Genomic DNA, 15,512 nt, shown 5'->3' on the forward strand with positions numbered 1-15,512 from the left:
GAGAGAGAAAGAGGGGACATGCTGGATAGAAAGGGGTAGAGAGAGAAGGTGCTGGGTAGAAGGATGAGGAAGAAGGAAAGACACTGGATGGAAGGGAGAGAGAGAAAAAGGGTAGATGCTAGATGGGAGAGAGAAAGAGGGGGCACACTGAATGGAAAAGGGGGAGAGAGGGGAGACACTGGATGGAAGGGGAAAAGAGAAAGAAGGAACACACTGGATGGAAAAGGGGGAGAGAAGATGCTGGGTAGAAGGGTGGGGCGAGAGACGGGAGACACTGGATGGAAGAGGGAGCGAGAAAGAAAGAAAGGAGACGCTGGATGGAAAGATGGAGAAACAGGGGAAATGCTAGATAGGAGGATAGAGAGAGAGGGAAGACACTGAATGGGAGAGAAAGAGGGAAGACACTGGATGGAAAGATGGACACGGAAAGAGGGGAGAAGTGAAGATATTTATCTGTAGCAGGTATTCTCCGAGGACAGCAGGCCATTAATTCTCAAATGTGAGGATGATGTCATCCACTTCATCCGGCGTGAAGGATAAAAAAGCGAATAACACTTTAGGAGTATGCATGAATGTCTTCTCACCTGTTGCAAGAGTGTGGTACCATCATTACAATACTATAGCATGGAATCAACTCCAAGGGGAGGTGGGAAGGTATGTGAGAATGAATGGCTTGCTGTCCTTGGAGAATACCTGCTACAGGTAAGTATCTTCGCTTTCTCCAAGGACAAGCAGGCCATATTCTCACATCTGGGAAACCCTAGCTACCAGGCTCACCGAAAACCACAACCACTGGTCAATTGGGCCTCACAACCAGGAGGACAAAATAGTAATTAACCTGAAACTATATACAATTGTGTGAGAGTGCAGCCTGGAACAGAATAGAAGGGGCCAAAGGTACAGTAATTTCAGGAATGGCTGTGGGATTGAGGTGTGTAAGGGGGTGGAGCCATGAGGTACAGTGGGTAGGGCCAAAGCAGAGTGGGGTGCAGTGTTGCCAGATGGGCAGTTTTCCTGCCCAATTAGGCGGGTTTTGAGAAGTGGCTGCGGAAAATTTTTGAAGGATCCAGGTTGCAGATAATTGGGCGGTTTTTGCGGGGCCGCGGCGCGGGATTGGGCGGTTTTCCAGTGGCCGTGGATTGGCTGGTTTTCACACAGAACCATGGTAACCAAAGTGAATGGACTAATAGAAGCCCCGCGGAGGCGGGGCTGAGCAGTTCTTTTAAACGCCTGGCCCGCCCCCCCCCCCAGCCGCATCGGTTAGGACCGGACTGAGAGAGCAGTGGGGGTGTACTAAAATTACCCTCTCAAAAATTGGGTCCCCTTGGCAGCTTCTCTCTCTGGTAATGGTAACTTTATCCTTGCTGCGTCTTCATCTTGTGGATGCCAGTTCTAGTCTGTAATTGCAAGTACCATTCTGTATTTTTTATAGGTCAAAATTCACAGATTTGATTTTTAGTACAGATAAAAGTCAATCAAAACTGTAATACTTTCAGGTATCTGAAGGAATGTTTTTTTTATTCACCATTATTTCCGTATATTCAAGCAGACCAACATGGCAACCACAGTGATTTCAGGACGGAAACAGTTTATCCTTTCCCAATCACAAGCCTGTTAACCTTAATTAAATTTTACTTCAAACTATCTTTTTCTATTTTAAGAACCAGCGTGTGCCTGATGTCATAACGTGCGCATACCACTCCTCCGTAATTGTGCTCCCTCCGCTGCCCAGGAGGGAGAAATTGAGCTCTGGTTGGTAGTTGCCAAGCACAAGATGGCGGCCAAGTGACGTCATATACGGGGCACTGTCAGTCATTCTGGCAATGGAATTTTTCTAGACGGCCCACGGACATCCCCCGCTATGCTTTTGCAGTCATAAAGAGCTCCTTGACAAACGACTTTTATGTCAAGGGGCCTCGTCGTCACCTTCCACGCAAGTGCTGGAGAGGTGGTGTTGTGGTTCCCACACAGGCGGACGCGAGAAATAATCAAAATAAAAATAACTCAAATAATAATGCCGCGGAAAAGCAGACCGCAAACTTCTGGGAATTTCCCCTTCACACTGTTCCTCTCCCCAACTACTTCAACAGTGAATTAAAAAAAAAAAGCCTCCCCTTCACACTGTTCCTCTCCCCAACTACTTCAACAGTGAATTAAAAAAAAAAGCCCAAGAAGGAAAGGGGCAGATGAGGACACCTCTCGAGGCTGCTCTGTTGCTCCCCCGTACTGGGAGGGGAAGGGTTGTAGTGGTATCGCCCAGACAGCTCTAGTTTTGTTCCACACCTGTTTCACTTCTCTTCCCTCACCCCCGATCTCTTGGAGACTTGGTCCCTCCCAACCCTCCCCTAGTTCCTTCTCTTCACGCGCCGGGTCCAAGATGGCGCTGGCGCTGTGGAATCGGGGAGAATAACTACAATACGAGGGGGGAGCGAGGAAGAAGGAGGAGGAGAAGGGGCAGGAACAAGGCTGAAACCCTCCCTCTTGATACCCCGCCGAAGTTACCACCCTCGCCACTACTGTTTGTATTTTTTTTTTAATTGAAGCGCTCGGTTCTGCCGTCCGGCACGCTGGGGCCCCCTTTGCTGTCGGCTACCGTTTATTATGGTGGTGTGGCACCGGGAAAGATGGGCGAGAAGCTGGAACTGAGGCTGAAGTCCCCCGTCGGAGCCGAGCCAGCCGCTTACCCTTGGCCTCTACCTGTTTACGTGAGTACACTGCATAAATAATAATTTTTACTTACATATATAGACGTACAAAAGTATGTGTATGTGTGTAGGGGAGTGGACAAGGGTAGACAGCCCTGACCTTCATTCCCCCTCCTACCATCCAATGTCCACAGTCCTTTTATCCAGTAAACCATGGGCCCCAAAGCACAAAAATCCGATTACAGATTTCCCCTCCCTCGCTGGAAAGGTTGGGGGTGATCAGATGAAGATTTTTGCCTGTATTCAGGTTAGAACTTTGAAGAAAGAGGGCAAGGAACTTAATCTGGGGGGGGGGGGGGGGGGGTGGGCGGGGCTGTTTGCCTTTATATTATTATTTAGATTAATTTTTTTGTTGGCAAAAATCTGCAACAGAAAAACACGCTTCTTCTTTCTTCCCCATTGTAATTCCGCAAAGTTGAGGGGTCATGGGAAACCATATAAGAAGTCAAAAGTGTCCCTTTTTGGTTTTATTTTTAATATTTACTACTGATGTCTCTCACGACCGAGATTGCCTTATGTCTAGGAATTATCGCTTGTTTTCTGGTCTTTCATTTTGCTGTCGCCTTCTTTTCTTAATCCGTACTTGGCTTGTTTTCCCTTTCAGCCGTTGGAAAGTAGATTTGTAACCGACGTCCCTTTTAAATATATATTATGTTGTTGTTGTATTTTTTTAATAAGTTCGAGGCTTTCTTACAATATGCTTCGTTTCTTAATGAAGAAACATTAGTTTTTAGTTTGATATTTCAACTTTGCTTTTGACAGCTTTAGCTGATTGATGGCCTCCAAGGAGGAAACTGAACTTTGCTGCAGATTGTGGTTAGTTAGTCCATTGATTTAATTATTAATATTTAATCTGGTAATAAAAATAATTTCTATTTTGTTTAGGGCCGACTGAAGCATTAGAGACAAACTGGGATTTTATTGTGGAGTATGTTAGTAGAGAATGCACATAGTAATTTTATTCCTTATGTGTATTTTTAAAGGAAGTCGTCCTGCATTATTTATTTATTTTTGTTTACTAAGAATGACAGTTGTACTTTTTTTTTTTTTCAAGTACTATAGATAAGAGGCTTCCTGGAAATTCTGAACTGAAACAGAAATGGAGATTCATAAGCCAGTTTGCATGTTGGAGATTAGGTTTGAAGCTAAGGCACCCAGTTTTCTTGAGAGTATGTTTAACGTTTTTACATTTATGTACCTCCTGGAAAGAAACTAAAATTATTGGTATTGTTGTCATGTGTTCTGTGGCTTGCTATTGTTTTGAGGTCTAGGGTATCTCTTTGCCCTGTCAGTAGGATTTTCATATTGCTTCCTTGCTTTCTGTGTTACCATGATTCTTCTGTAAACTAAACTAAATGTCTATTATATCTTCACCATTCATGATGTATTGTAAGCCACATTGAGCCTGCAAAAAGGTGGGAAAATGTGGGATACAAGTGCAATAAATAAATCCTGAATGCTCCGAGTTGGAAGTGGTATTAGTTTGGCTGATATCCTTTGCAAGTGTCTGACTGGCTGCAACTTTAGGCTGGAGACAGTGTGCATGACTTACTAGTACCTGCATTTGCACACTCTCTGGTTGTGGTTTCTAATGCAGTGAATACTACAGTATCTATTTTTAGTAACCATGGTCATAGCAGCATGTAAGGCTGCACAGTGAGCCTGCGTGCATATAGTTCAGTTATTTCTGCTTTTGCAGTTTAAATTTGAAGGTGTCATTCTGCTGCTGAAATCCTGTTTTGTTTTTATTTCTTTTGCATAAGATAATTGTGGAAATTTGAAATTTTAAAGCAATTTTGACTGTTAGCTGCTTAAAGTAGTTTTCACATTTTGTATATTTTTAAGAGTTAAACAAGTGACTTGCTAGCTTTTTTGAGCACTTTTAGAGGGGGTAATCTGGTTAGTGTGGAGTAGCAAAAATGAAATGGAGGATGGTGGCATCAGAAATGGATGTGAAGTTTTAATTTTTGAGGGTGAGCTCTCACTTTGCCAGATAAGGTATATAAAGTGCCATCAGTTTTGGTACCCATTTTTTCTAGTTTGGATAAGCCTAAATGGATTTTGTATATAAATTCATATTTTACAATTCTCAAATTCCCTGGGAGCAGTTAATTGCACAGACTTTAGATGTGCACTTTGTAAACAAATCGTTTAGGAAATGTGGCATGAGCCTTACACTGTTGTGTTCAATAAGGCTGTATATTTCTAATTGTGTAAAATAAATAAGGTAAAAGCTATATGACATTGTACAGTTATCTGTCTAGCCTTGAGTTATGATGTGAAAATTTTTTTTTGTCTTGAAATAGTCATGTATTCAGAATAAATCCTCCAGCAATGTTCAAAAACAGTAGTAAATTCTAGACTTCACTTTACTTTCCTCCATGGCTCCGGCTTCAGTTGGCAGTAATTTAATGTCTTTGTGGGTTTTCAGCTCTACTCTTTGATGTCGGCACAATTTTTAGATTCACTTCAGCTGTGTTTGTATTTTTTTACGTGCAGGAGGGTTTAAGGAAGACACCCATCCCCCAGTATAAGCAGTAGTCTGAGAAGCCTGCATTTATTCTGAGTTGTATGGTTTCACTTATATAAAAATATTCTTTAGAACAGTTCGACAGAAATGCCTTTAGGCAAGAAGAGAAATCTGAAGTGATAAACTTTGGAACACTCATACTGAGAGAGTGTACCTGATAATATTAACATCAAATGAGTTTCTCAGCAGTTTTTCTGGTCGAGTTTCAATAATGTGTTTGCAATATGCATAGCACAATTAATTAAGCTATGGTGTCCATCCATGACAAATATAGATCGGAATTCAGGAGAGTTAAGGATACAGTTCATGGTCTTGCATAATGTGTTAAATTCATCCTATGTAGTCTTGGTTGCAATATGAAGGGTATTAGTTTAGATTCAGACAAATGTTAACATTCTAGTTAACATGCTTTCCTTGGGGACGCTATGGGTGTAATGGATATGGACTGCAGAAGGCAAAAGTAGAGACTAATAGACGATTCACCACTGGAGATGCGAGTCCAACAGTCTTTATTATATCAGAGATAACGACCCGACACAGGCCGTGTTTCGACGCTAAAAAGCGTCTGCATCAGGGGTCAATATGGACTGAGCACAATTCAAATAATTAAGGTATTGGTTGCTTTATGTATAAATGATTGGTTTGATTTATCCTAAGTAATTTTGGTTTAGTGTTAAATGTTAACATTCTGCCAGAATGATCTTCAGTATTGCATACTATATGCATCATAATATGAGCAAAGCCTCCATGGACAGAAGTGAACATTATGCCACTTTCTCTCTAGTGTAGTTTTGGTTGACAGTGTGACAGGGGTTATATTCAAAACTGAATAAAGTCCAAGATTCATTCAGTTTTGTATGACCTTCACTCAGTTGCTTAATCTCCCCTTATGCCAATGGACTGTAAATTCTTTACGGCGGGACACCATATGAATTCTTTCTGGAACAGGTTAGTTAAAGCAACAGTCTTCTACATTTTTTTTTTCAGACTGCCTGCATGGGCTTATAGAATTTATATTTTATTTGTGAGCACTTGTTTAGAAATGGCTTTCCAATATCATTATGTGTTCCAGCAGTTCATCATAAAGCATACAGGGACAAATTTAAAGATTTCAATATGTATATTTTGGAAAGAAGGTGGAGAGGGGGAATATAACAGACATTTAAATACCTTATGGCATAAATTTAAAGGAGGAATGTCTCTTTCAAATGAAAATAAACTTTGGAACCAAGGGGCATAGGATAAAGATGAAAGGTGATTGACTCGGGAATAATCTAAGAAAGTATTTCTGTACAGAAAAGATGGTGAATGTGTGGAATGTCTCCATCACTTCTGTTGGGAAGGCCAAAGACTATATCTGAATTCAAGAAAGTATGGGACAAGGACAGAGGATGTAGAAGGGATTATAGAGCTTAATATTTGGTGTGGATGAGTAAACTTGATAAGCCAGATGAAGAACAATTCTATAAATTGAAGATAGGCACCAATTGTGAATGTAAGTTACAGAATAATAGCACTTACATGCAATGATTGGCGCTACTAATTGGCTATTATGCGTGTAAGTGCTAGGTACTATTCTATAACATACATGCCAACATCATTTTGCACGTAGTTGCTAGGGGGTGTGAACATGGGCATGTCTCTGGAATATGAACATAACTTATAGAATACTTTAAATGATCATTGGCACCTAATTGTGCCCAACTGCCATTGATTTGATGTAACTGTTGGTGCCCAACTTTAGGTGTTCCAGTGTTGACTTGCGCTAGTCCTATATAATAATTCTCACCTCCAACGTTCTAATGTGCCTGGGACCGTGCCTCCCTCAGAGGTGGTCTGCTAGGCAGGCACGCACTGACGTCAGTGACAGCTGATTCCAAAGCAAGGAGAGGAGTAGGGAAACACGCAAAGCTTATTTCCCTACTCTTCCACCTGCCTGGGAATCAGCTGTCAGTGCGCCGCTCCCTGCCACTTCGGAGCAAGTGGCAGGGAGCGGGGCAACACAGACCCCCTCCTCGCTGTATCACAAACCCTCCCCCCCCCCACCCGACGAGCATGAACACCCCGTGTCCCCTCAAGCACCTCCCACCGAGTTCCACACTCAGCCCTCCCTCCGATTTCAACACCCCCCCGCGCGTTACGACCCCCCCTTCCTGCCGACAACCATCCCCCGCCGCCGTCCAGTACCTGTGCTGACGGGGGACCCCAACTCCCATCAGCCGAAGTCCTGTGCTGGCCTTCGCGGCGTTGCTTCTTCAATGATCTTCTGTTTAAGTTCCTCTGTGTGCGTCTGACGTCAGACGCATAGTCTTTTATCTGTTGTTTCCTTGTCACTTGCAGCAGATGAATCCAGGAACTAGTGGGTTAAGTCCGACTATCAGAAGGTGGAGATAGAGAAATTAAAGTCAGTGATGCCAGATGGCCAGCTCCTTCCTCAGTTAGTATGTCTCTATCTCAGCAGGTGGTGGACGGCTTTTTCTTGAGCTCCTGGGCCCAAGGCCTCTGAGGGTGCTCCTGGGCCTGTGGCCAGTTTGAGCCGGGGGTGGCGGACTGGTGGTGTCCCCTCTGGCAGCAAACACAGTTGCTGGGTCCCTGCTGTACCTCAAATTCCCTCTGAACAGGCTTTTGCTGTTCCTTTCCTTCCCTGTTTGGTTCTGCCTCCTCACTAAAAAAAAAAAAAAAAAAAAGAGAGAGAACCATAGAATTTATTTAAAAGAGAGACAGAGAAGCACAAGGAAGTGTGTTTTTGCTGAGAGCAGATTTGTGTTACTGCTGTTCGAGTCCTGTTTTTTGTTGCCTGCTTGTCTAAGCCTGCCTCGAAGTGGAGTCGGAGAGTTCTTTTTCTTCGGCTCAGCTGTCAGTTTCCGCGCTTTTCCGGTCCAGGGTAAGTCCTGCTGGGTTCCTGTTCAGGGACAGGCGATGGCAGTAGAGGCGGTAAAATGCTGTTCCCGATGCGAGAAACGGCGTTCGGCGGCGGGGTGCGCTGATTTGGCGGGACTCGATGGAGCGGTGGCCCCCCCTGAGAGTGTGCTTTTTCGCCCAGAGCCTGGCGATTCTCGCACCATTTTGCGATCGGTTGCGGAGCCAGCTCCGTTGCAGTTTTGGGCAAAGCTTCTTCTCCGCTGGTAGGGGAGTCTGGGGGGCCTTCAGGCACTGTGGGTGGTAGTGCAGGTGCCATGGCTGCGACCTCCTCCGTTGCGGGGGAGGGGTTTTCGCCAGAGTTAATTTTGCTACTCCATCAGGCGTTTTTGTTGAAAAGGGCCTCTCCCCTCCCCCTCCTGCGGCTGTGACAGCTTTGGCTTTTGATTCTCTCAGGGGGTCTGGGGGTAACCAAGAGATTTTGGGTTTTCCCCCCAGAGGATTTCTCCTCCCTTAAAAAGCCTAGGCTTTCTTTGGGGTCTGAGGAGGGGTCCTGCATATGGTCGCCTGCAGCTTCCTCCGTGGTGGCTCTCTCGGAGCAGACGGGGGTAGAGGACGTGGAGGACGGTGTCCTCACTGACCAACTGGAGGACTCTTCCGCCTTGAGGATTTTCTATAAGGAGGAGTTGTCCTCCTTTATCTCTCAGGCACTGGAAGCCCTGAATATAGAGGACCCTGAGGTTGCGGCTTCTCAGGCGGTCAACCCCAAGATGGCTAGTACCAGACAACCTTCTAAGGATTTTCTGGTACATGAAGCTATTGAAGAGTTGATTTTGGCCCAGTGGGCGGATCCGGATGGGGGGCTGAAAGTAGCCAGGGCTATGGCCAGGCTGTATCCGGTTTCAGCGGACCGTTTAGAGCAGTTTGCTCTACCTAGGATGGATGCCCTGGTGACGGCGGTCACTAAGAAGACTACCAGTGGAAGCTGGTGTGGCACTTAAGGATATGCAAGGCAGACAGCTAGAGGCCTCTTTAAAAAGTGCCTTTAAGGTGGCCGCTTTGACACTTCAAGCTTCTGTTTGTAGTTCTTATGCGGCTAGAGCTTGTCTCAGTTGGCTTCTGCCATGGATTCGATTTCGGTGTCTGATATGCCGGGAACTCCTCAGATGTCGCTGATGGATATTGGGCTGGCGAACTTGGCGGATGCCTTGTATGATTTGGTCCGTGCTTCGGCCAAACTCATGGCCTTGACCGTTTCCTCTCAGCGTCTTCTGTGGCTCCGTCATTGGGCCGCAGATATGGCCTCTAAGCAGTGGCTCATTAAATTGCCTTTCCGAGGGAAATTGCTTTTTGGGGAAGACCTATTGTTAAAGATTTGGGGGATTCCAAATCTTAGCGTCTTCCGGAGTATAGACCCAAGTCTGCTTCCAGGCAGGGAGCCTCGAGGCCACGTTTCAGAGAGACGCGACGGTATCGCCTGGGGCGGTCCAACACAGCCTTTCAGCGTCCTCGTTTTGGGCAGCGTTCTTCCTATCGCAACGAGAAGTGTCCGGCTGGACCCCCCTCTCGTTAGGGGGCTTTTCGGGGCCGCCCAATGATGGGGCGCAGGTCTACTCGGGAAGAGAGCAGATCGGTAGTCGGCTTTCTCTGTTTCTTCCAGAGTGGGCCAGAATTACTTTGGACCAGTGGGTCCTCGATGTGGTGCGAGAAGGTTACAAGCTATAGAATTCTTCTCTCCCTTCGCAGACTTTTTTCTGGAGTCCTGCTGTGTATTGCGGGCCAAGAGAACAGCAGTTCTGCAGTGTTTGCGAGACCTGCTAAGGATAGGGACTCTCGAAAGGCGCACAGGTCGGTACTCCATCTTCTTTATGGTTCCAAAGAAGGGAGGGGCTTTTCGGCCTATTCTTGATCTCAGAAAAGTAAACCAGTTTTCCATAGCGTCCCACAGATCAATCCAGAGACTGGTGGGTTATGTCCCTCTGCAAGCAGATGGAGATAGAGAGAAATTCTGAGCCTCTATATGTGGTCATGTGTAGCCAGCCCAAGCTCAGTATTTTCTCTATCTAGCAGGTGGGTGGTCATAACTCAGCAGCTCTGGATTTGGGTCTCCTTGCCCGTTCCCTCGGGATGTTGAGGTACCCTTTGGGGTTGAGGTCTCGCTAGTGCTGAGCAGGGATACCTGGTGGTGCCAGGTCCCTCCCTTTCTCCCCCTCCCCCGCCGCTGGTTCCGGTCCTGGGACACGTGAGTGATTATCTCCTCTGTAAAAAAAAAAAAAAAAAAAAAAAAGGATGTTAAGCACAGTTTGTGTATTCTTTACAGGCACTCGCAGAGCAAGGAGTTTGCTACAAGTCAGGGCTGTTTTGATTGCAGGCAGGGGGATTTCTGGTCTAGTTGCTTCAGTGGAGCACATGGCAGCCCCATCAGAGTCTGTTAAACGCTGCTTCCGGTGTGGGAACCGGAGAGCAGCGTCTGGTGTGTGCGATGTCTGCGCTCGGGACAAGCCGGGGCAGGGTGGTTTTCCAACGGGGCGAGAGAGTGGTCGGAATGGGTCGCGGGTCATTCGACCCCGTTGCTGAGTCCCGCCAGGCAGTCTTCTTTCCGCCCGGTGGCGGATGATTTTGGCGCCGTTGCGCCTGTTAAGGGAAGAGCGGTAGCGGACTCCGCTCTCTGAGCGCAGTTGCGGCCGTCAGAACCGCGATCAGCTGAGCAGACGGCTAGTTCTGGATCAGCGGAGGTTCCGATAGCGGTGCGGCCTTTTTCCTGTGTGGTTTCTCAGCGCAGCGTGGTAGCGGGCGCCATTTTGAATGCGGGGGGGGGGGGGGGGGTCGGCTGCGGGCCCGTCTGGGGTTCTGGTTTGGTCTATATTTGGTTCTGGTTTGGCAGAGTATCCTGGGACTCCTTTTTCCCCTGAGTTTGTGCTGTTATTGCACAAAGCTTTCTTACTTAAAGATCAGGGGGGGTTTCAGACAATGAAGGAGTTTTGGAGGGCTCTCAGGAAGGTTTTTCTTCCCCTCCTCCTTCACTGGCTAAGCGACCTCGCGTGGATACGCGGGGGTTGACTTAGATTCATTGTGTACAGAGGTAGATGATGGTCGGTTGTCAGAAGTTTCACAACTGACCCGGTCTGAGTTTCTGGAGGACGGAGAGGGTCCTTCTGAGGGGGGGTGATCCCATAGCGGCACGTTTATTTCGGCATGAGGAGTTATCTAGTCTCATTGTCAGGGCGTTGGAGGTTTTAAATATCTCGTCTCCGGACAGCGGTATCCTCTCCGCAGCGGCTACAGCCCCTTCTATCATGTCGGGGACCAAGCGGTTGGCCCGTACCTTTCACATTCATGAGGCTATGAAGGTGCTTTTTGCAGCTCAATGGGACACGCTGGAGACAGGTTTACGGGTGGCGAGGACCATGACTCGTTTATATCCGCTTCCAGAAGGAGAATGAGAAACTTTACGTTTACCCACTGTGGATTCCTTGATTACTGCGGTGACTAAGTGGACTACGTTGCCGGTGGAAGGTGGGACGGCATTTAAGGATCCACAGGACAGGAAATTAGAATCATCCTTAAAAATGTCATTTGAGGTGGCAGCGTTATGTCTGCAGGCATCGGTCTGCGGGTCCTACGTGGCCAGGGCGTGTCTCTCATGGGTACAGAAGGCGGCCTTGGAGGACCTGATGGCGAACTTGCCATCACTCGAGACTGGACTTGCTTATCTGGCGGATTTGTTATATGATGTTCTTCAGCGAAGGAGTTAGCTCTTTCGGTAGTAGCTCGGCGTTGGTTGTGGCTTCGCCACTGGTCGGCAGATACGGCTTCTAAGTCTCGCCTTGCTCGGCTTCCTTTTCGAGGTAAGCTTCTGTTTGGTGATGATTTGGACAAGATTGTTAAGGATCTTGGAGATTCTAAGGGCCGGCATTTACCGGAGGACAGGCCTCCGTCGGCTGCTCGAACGGAGATTGCTCGGTCCCGGTTTCGGGATGCAAGGCGTTATCGCCCAGGCAAGTCAGGGTCATTTTCTAAGCCACGTTTCCCTCAGTAGTAGCAGCCGTTTTGTGGGGAGCGCCGCCCTGGCGGTGCCTCCTCTAGACCCACTGCAGGGACTCGTGCGCAATGATCGGGCCTTGGTCCATCAGCTGGAGACAATAGGGGGACAGCTGTCCCTGTTTCTGGGAGAAATGGGCCAGGGTAACTTCAGACGAGTGGGTGTTGGAAGTAATATGGGACGGTTACAAACTAGAATTTTTTCCTCCTTTGTCAGATTCGTTCGTGGAGTCTCCTTGCTAGTTGCCACAAAAAAGAATGGCGGTCAGTGATACCTTAAAGAAGTTGATTCGATTGGGGGCGGTGGTTCCCGTTCCGGTATCTCAGCGGGGTCGAGGCCTTTATTCCATCTATTTCGTGGTACCCAAGAAGGGCGGCTCCTTTTGTCCGGTTCTCGACCTCAAAGGAGTAAACAGGGCTCTGCGGATTCGACTGTCACAGTTGTGCCCATTTCATGCTCTCATTCATCTCGTCACCTGGTGGTCAGACCTGGTGGCTGCGATGGACTGTCTGTTTGCTGTTTCCCATGTTCCAGAAGTCAGGCCGATCCGGATCTTCCAGCCTTCCAGACTGCCTTGGGACTTTTGGAACTTAGCAGCACCCTTACCTGGTGAACTCCCTTGTCGGTTGCCTTTATGAACCACCTGGATACTTTCTACTTTGCCTTGGCAACAGAGGTCATCTGATGAGCTTCTCGTCGGTGAGAGTTGTTGCAGTGCTTCCTGCTCTCCTTATCCTGTGGAGGACCGGCCCTGCTTGTTTTCCTGGTTTACTTCTGCTCGCTGCCTGCCCTGACTTCTGCTGGTATCCTGACTACTCTCTGCCTGACCTGACTTCTGCTGGTATCCTGATTACTTCTCCGGTTTGCTGCCTGCCCTGACTTCTGCTGGTATCCTGACTACTCTCTGCTCGCTGCCTGCCCTGACTTTTGCTGGTATCCTGATTACTTCTCCGGTTTGCTGCCTGCCCTGACTTCTGCTGGTATCCTGACTACTCTCTGCTCGCTGCCTGCCCTGACTTCTGCTGGTATCCTGACTACTCTCTGCTCGCTGCCTGCCCTGACTTCTGCTGGTATCCTGACTACTCTCTGCTCGCTGCCTGCCCTGACTTCTGCTGGTATCCTGATTACTCTCTGCTCGCTGCCTGCCCTGACTTCTGCTGGTATCCTGATTACTTCTCCGGTTTGCTGCCCGCCAAGACTTGGCGTGTTTCCTAGAAGCCTATACTGTGTCTTGCCCTGCCTGTTCCAGCTTGCTGTACTTCAGCTGCAGCTTCAGTCCAGTTGCTCCATTCCTGGTTGTATCAAACTGTCTGTGTTCTGCCTTGTCTCTTGCTTTGGAGGGATTCTCCTGCCACTGCCGCTCCTCGGTAGCGGCCCAAGGGCTCACGTGTCCTCACTAACGTGACAGGCACTTTCGAATGGAAACTGTGCGTTCCTTTGTAGCCGCAGTACAGCCCGGGTAGTTTCTTACTTCTCTCGATCTCAAAGAGGCGTACTTGCATATTCCCATTTGGCCTCCTCATCACCGGTTTCTCCAGTTTGCAGTGCTGGGACAACACTTTCAGTTCCAGGCACATCCCTTCGGATTGGCTATGGCGCCCCAGACCTTCTCCAAGATTATGGTAGTTGTCGCGGCATTTCTGCGGCAGGCAGGGGTACAAGTGCATCCTTATCTAGATGACTGGTTGATTCGGGCTCCATCCTTTTCAGACAGTGTTCAGGCGACAGACAAGGTAGTCAGCTTGCTCCGGTCATTGGGTTGGATTGTCAATTTGGAAAAAAGTAATTTGGTTCCCTCTCAGTCGTTGGAATACCTTGGGGTTCTGTTCGATACCAGGGCAGGCAGAGTATTCTTACCAGAGAATCGGAGAGTGAAGCTACAGGCGCAGGTGCTAAAGCTGTTGCGCATTCCAGCACCCAAGACTTGGGACTATGTGCAAGTTTTGGGGTCCATGGCGGCCACGCTTGAGGTAGTTCCGTGGGCCAGAAGTCACATGAGGCCTCTTCAGAGATCCCTGTTGAGCCGCTGGTCTCCAGTTTCGGAGGATTACTCAGTTCGTCTTCCATGGGAGCCGTTAGTCAAGGTGGACATGCGTTGGTGGCTTCAGCCCGACCAGCTGGGTCGGGGGATGCCTGGCGGTTCTAGACTGGGTGGTGCTAACTACAGATGTCAGTCTTTCAGGATGGGGAGCCCATTGTCAGGGGCTCACAGTGCAGGGGATTTGGTCCCTGGAGGAGTCTTCTTGGTCCATCAACTGCTTGGAGCTCAGAGTGATACGACTCGCGTTGCAGGCCTTTCAGGCGGAACTGATAGGCCGGTTCGAGTTGTGTCGGACAACGCATCTGCGGTAGCCTATGTCAATCAACAGGGGGGCACCAGGAGTGCTCTGTTGCCAAGGAAGCTGCCTGGCTCTGCCGATGGGTGGAGGAACACTTGACTCAGATATCGGCAGCGCACATAGCAGGAGCATTGAACAACGAGTCGGATTTTCTGAGTCGTCACACCTTGGATCCGGGGAAGTTGGAGCTCTCCCAGCATCCGTTTTCATTGATCACGGGCCGTTGGGGAGTTCCCGCGATGGATCTGATGGCGCGGGCAGAAAATGCCAAAGTGACGCGGTTTTTCAGCAGAGGCAGGGCTACCCAATCTCATGGGATTGATGCGCTTCTTCAGCCATGAGCAGATGGTCGCCAACGTCACTGGATTATCAACGACGCCCACCTTGGTTGAGCCGGGCCAGGGACAGTCTTGCATGGTGGCTCCGGTCAGCCAATTTGCAGAAGGGTGTTTCTCTGGCATCTCCCAATTGGGTGGTAGTCGTGACGGATGTCAGCCTTGCGGGCTGGGGAGCCCATTGTCTTCATCGAGTAGCCCAGAGATTGTGGACCCCTCTCGAAGCGACTTGGCCGATAAATCGTCTAGCGTTTTGAGCAGTCATGAATGTGCTGCGTAGTTTTCAGGACCTTCTGCAGGATCAGGCGGTTCGTGTATTCTCGGACAACACCACGACGGTGGCCTACATCAATCGGCAGGGGGGCAATTGCAGTCTTCACTTGGCAGTGGAAGCGTCTTGTCTTCTAGTATGGGCGGAAGCGCATGTTCAGAGTCTGTTGGCAGCACACATTGCGGGTCAAGACAATGTTCAAGTGGATTTTCTCAGCCGGACTCTTTTGGACGCAGCGGAATGGACGCTGTCGGACTTGGCTTTTCGGCTGATCTGTCAACGTTGGGGAAGACCAGTAACGGATCTCATGGCCATGGCTTGCAATGCCAAAGTTCCCCAGTTCTTCAGCAGCAAACGGCAGCCGGGATCCGCAGGATTGGACGCTGTTCTCCAGCCATGGCCGGAACAACAGCTACTGTATGTTTTTCTTC

At 48.4% G+C, this 15,512-nt stretch overlaps 1 protein-coding gene across 2 annotated transcripts in view; it reads left to right on the plus strand.

The window, feature by feature from the left end:
- The first annotated feature begins 2,385 nt into the window (after positions 1-2,385).
- DOT1L (DOT1 like histone lysine methyltransferase) overlaps positions 2,386-15,512 on the plus strand; it is a 642,515-nt gene continuing 629,388 nt past the window's right edge. For both annotated transcript variants that reach the window (XM_030219845.1, XM_030219846.1), the window contains exon 1: positions 2,386-2,705. In XM_030219845.1, coding sequence (XP_030075705.1) covers positions 2,625-2,705 — 81 coding nt within the window. In that variant the 5' untranslated portion in view covers positions 2,386-2,624. The remainder of the gene's footprint in view (positions 2,706-15,512) is intronic.

The sequence above is a fragment of the Microcaecilia unicolor genome, chromosome 11 (assembly GCF_901765095.1).
Source record: "Microcaecilia unicolor chromosome 11, aMicUni1.1, whole genome shotgun sequence".
Classification (NCBI taxonomy): domain Eukaryota; kingdom Metazoa; phylum Chordata; class Amphibia; order Gymnophiona; family Siphonopidae; genus Microcaecilia; species Microcaecilia unicolor.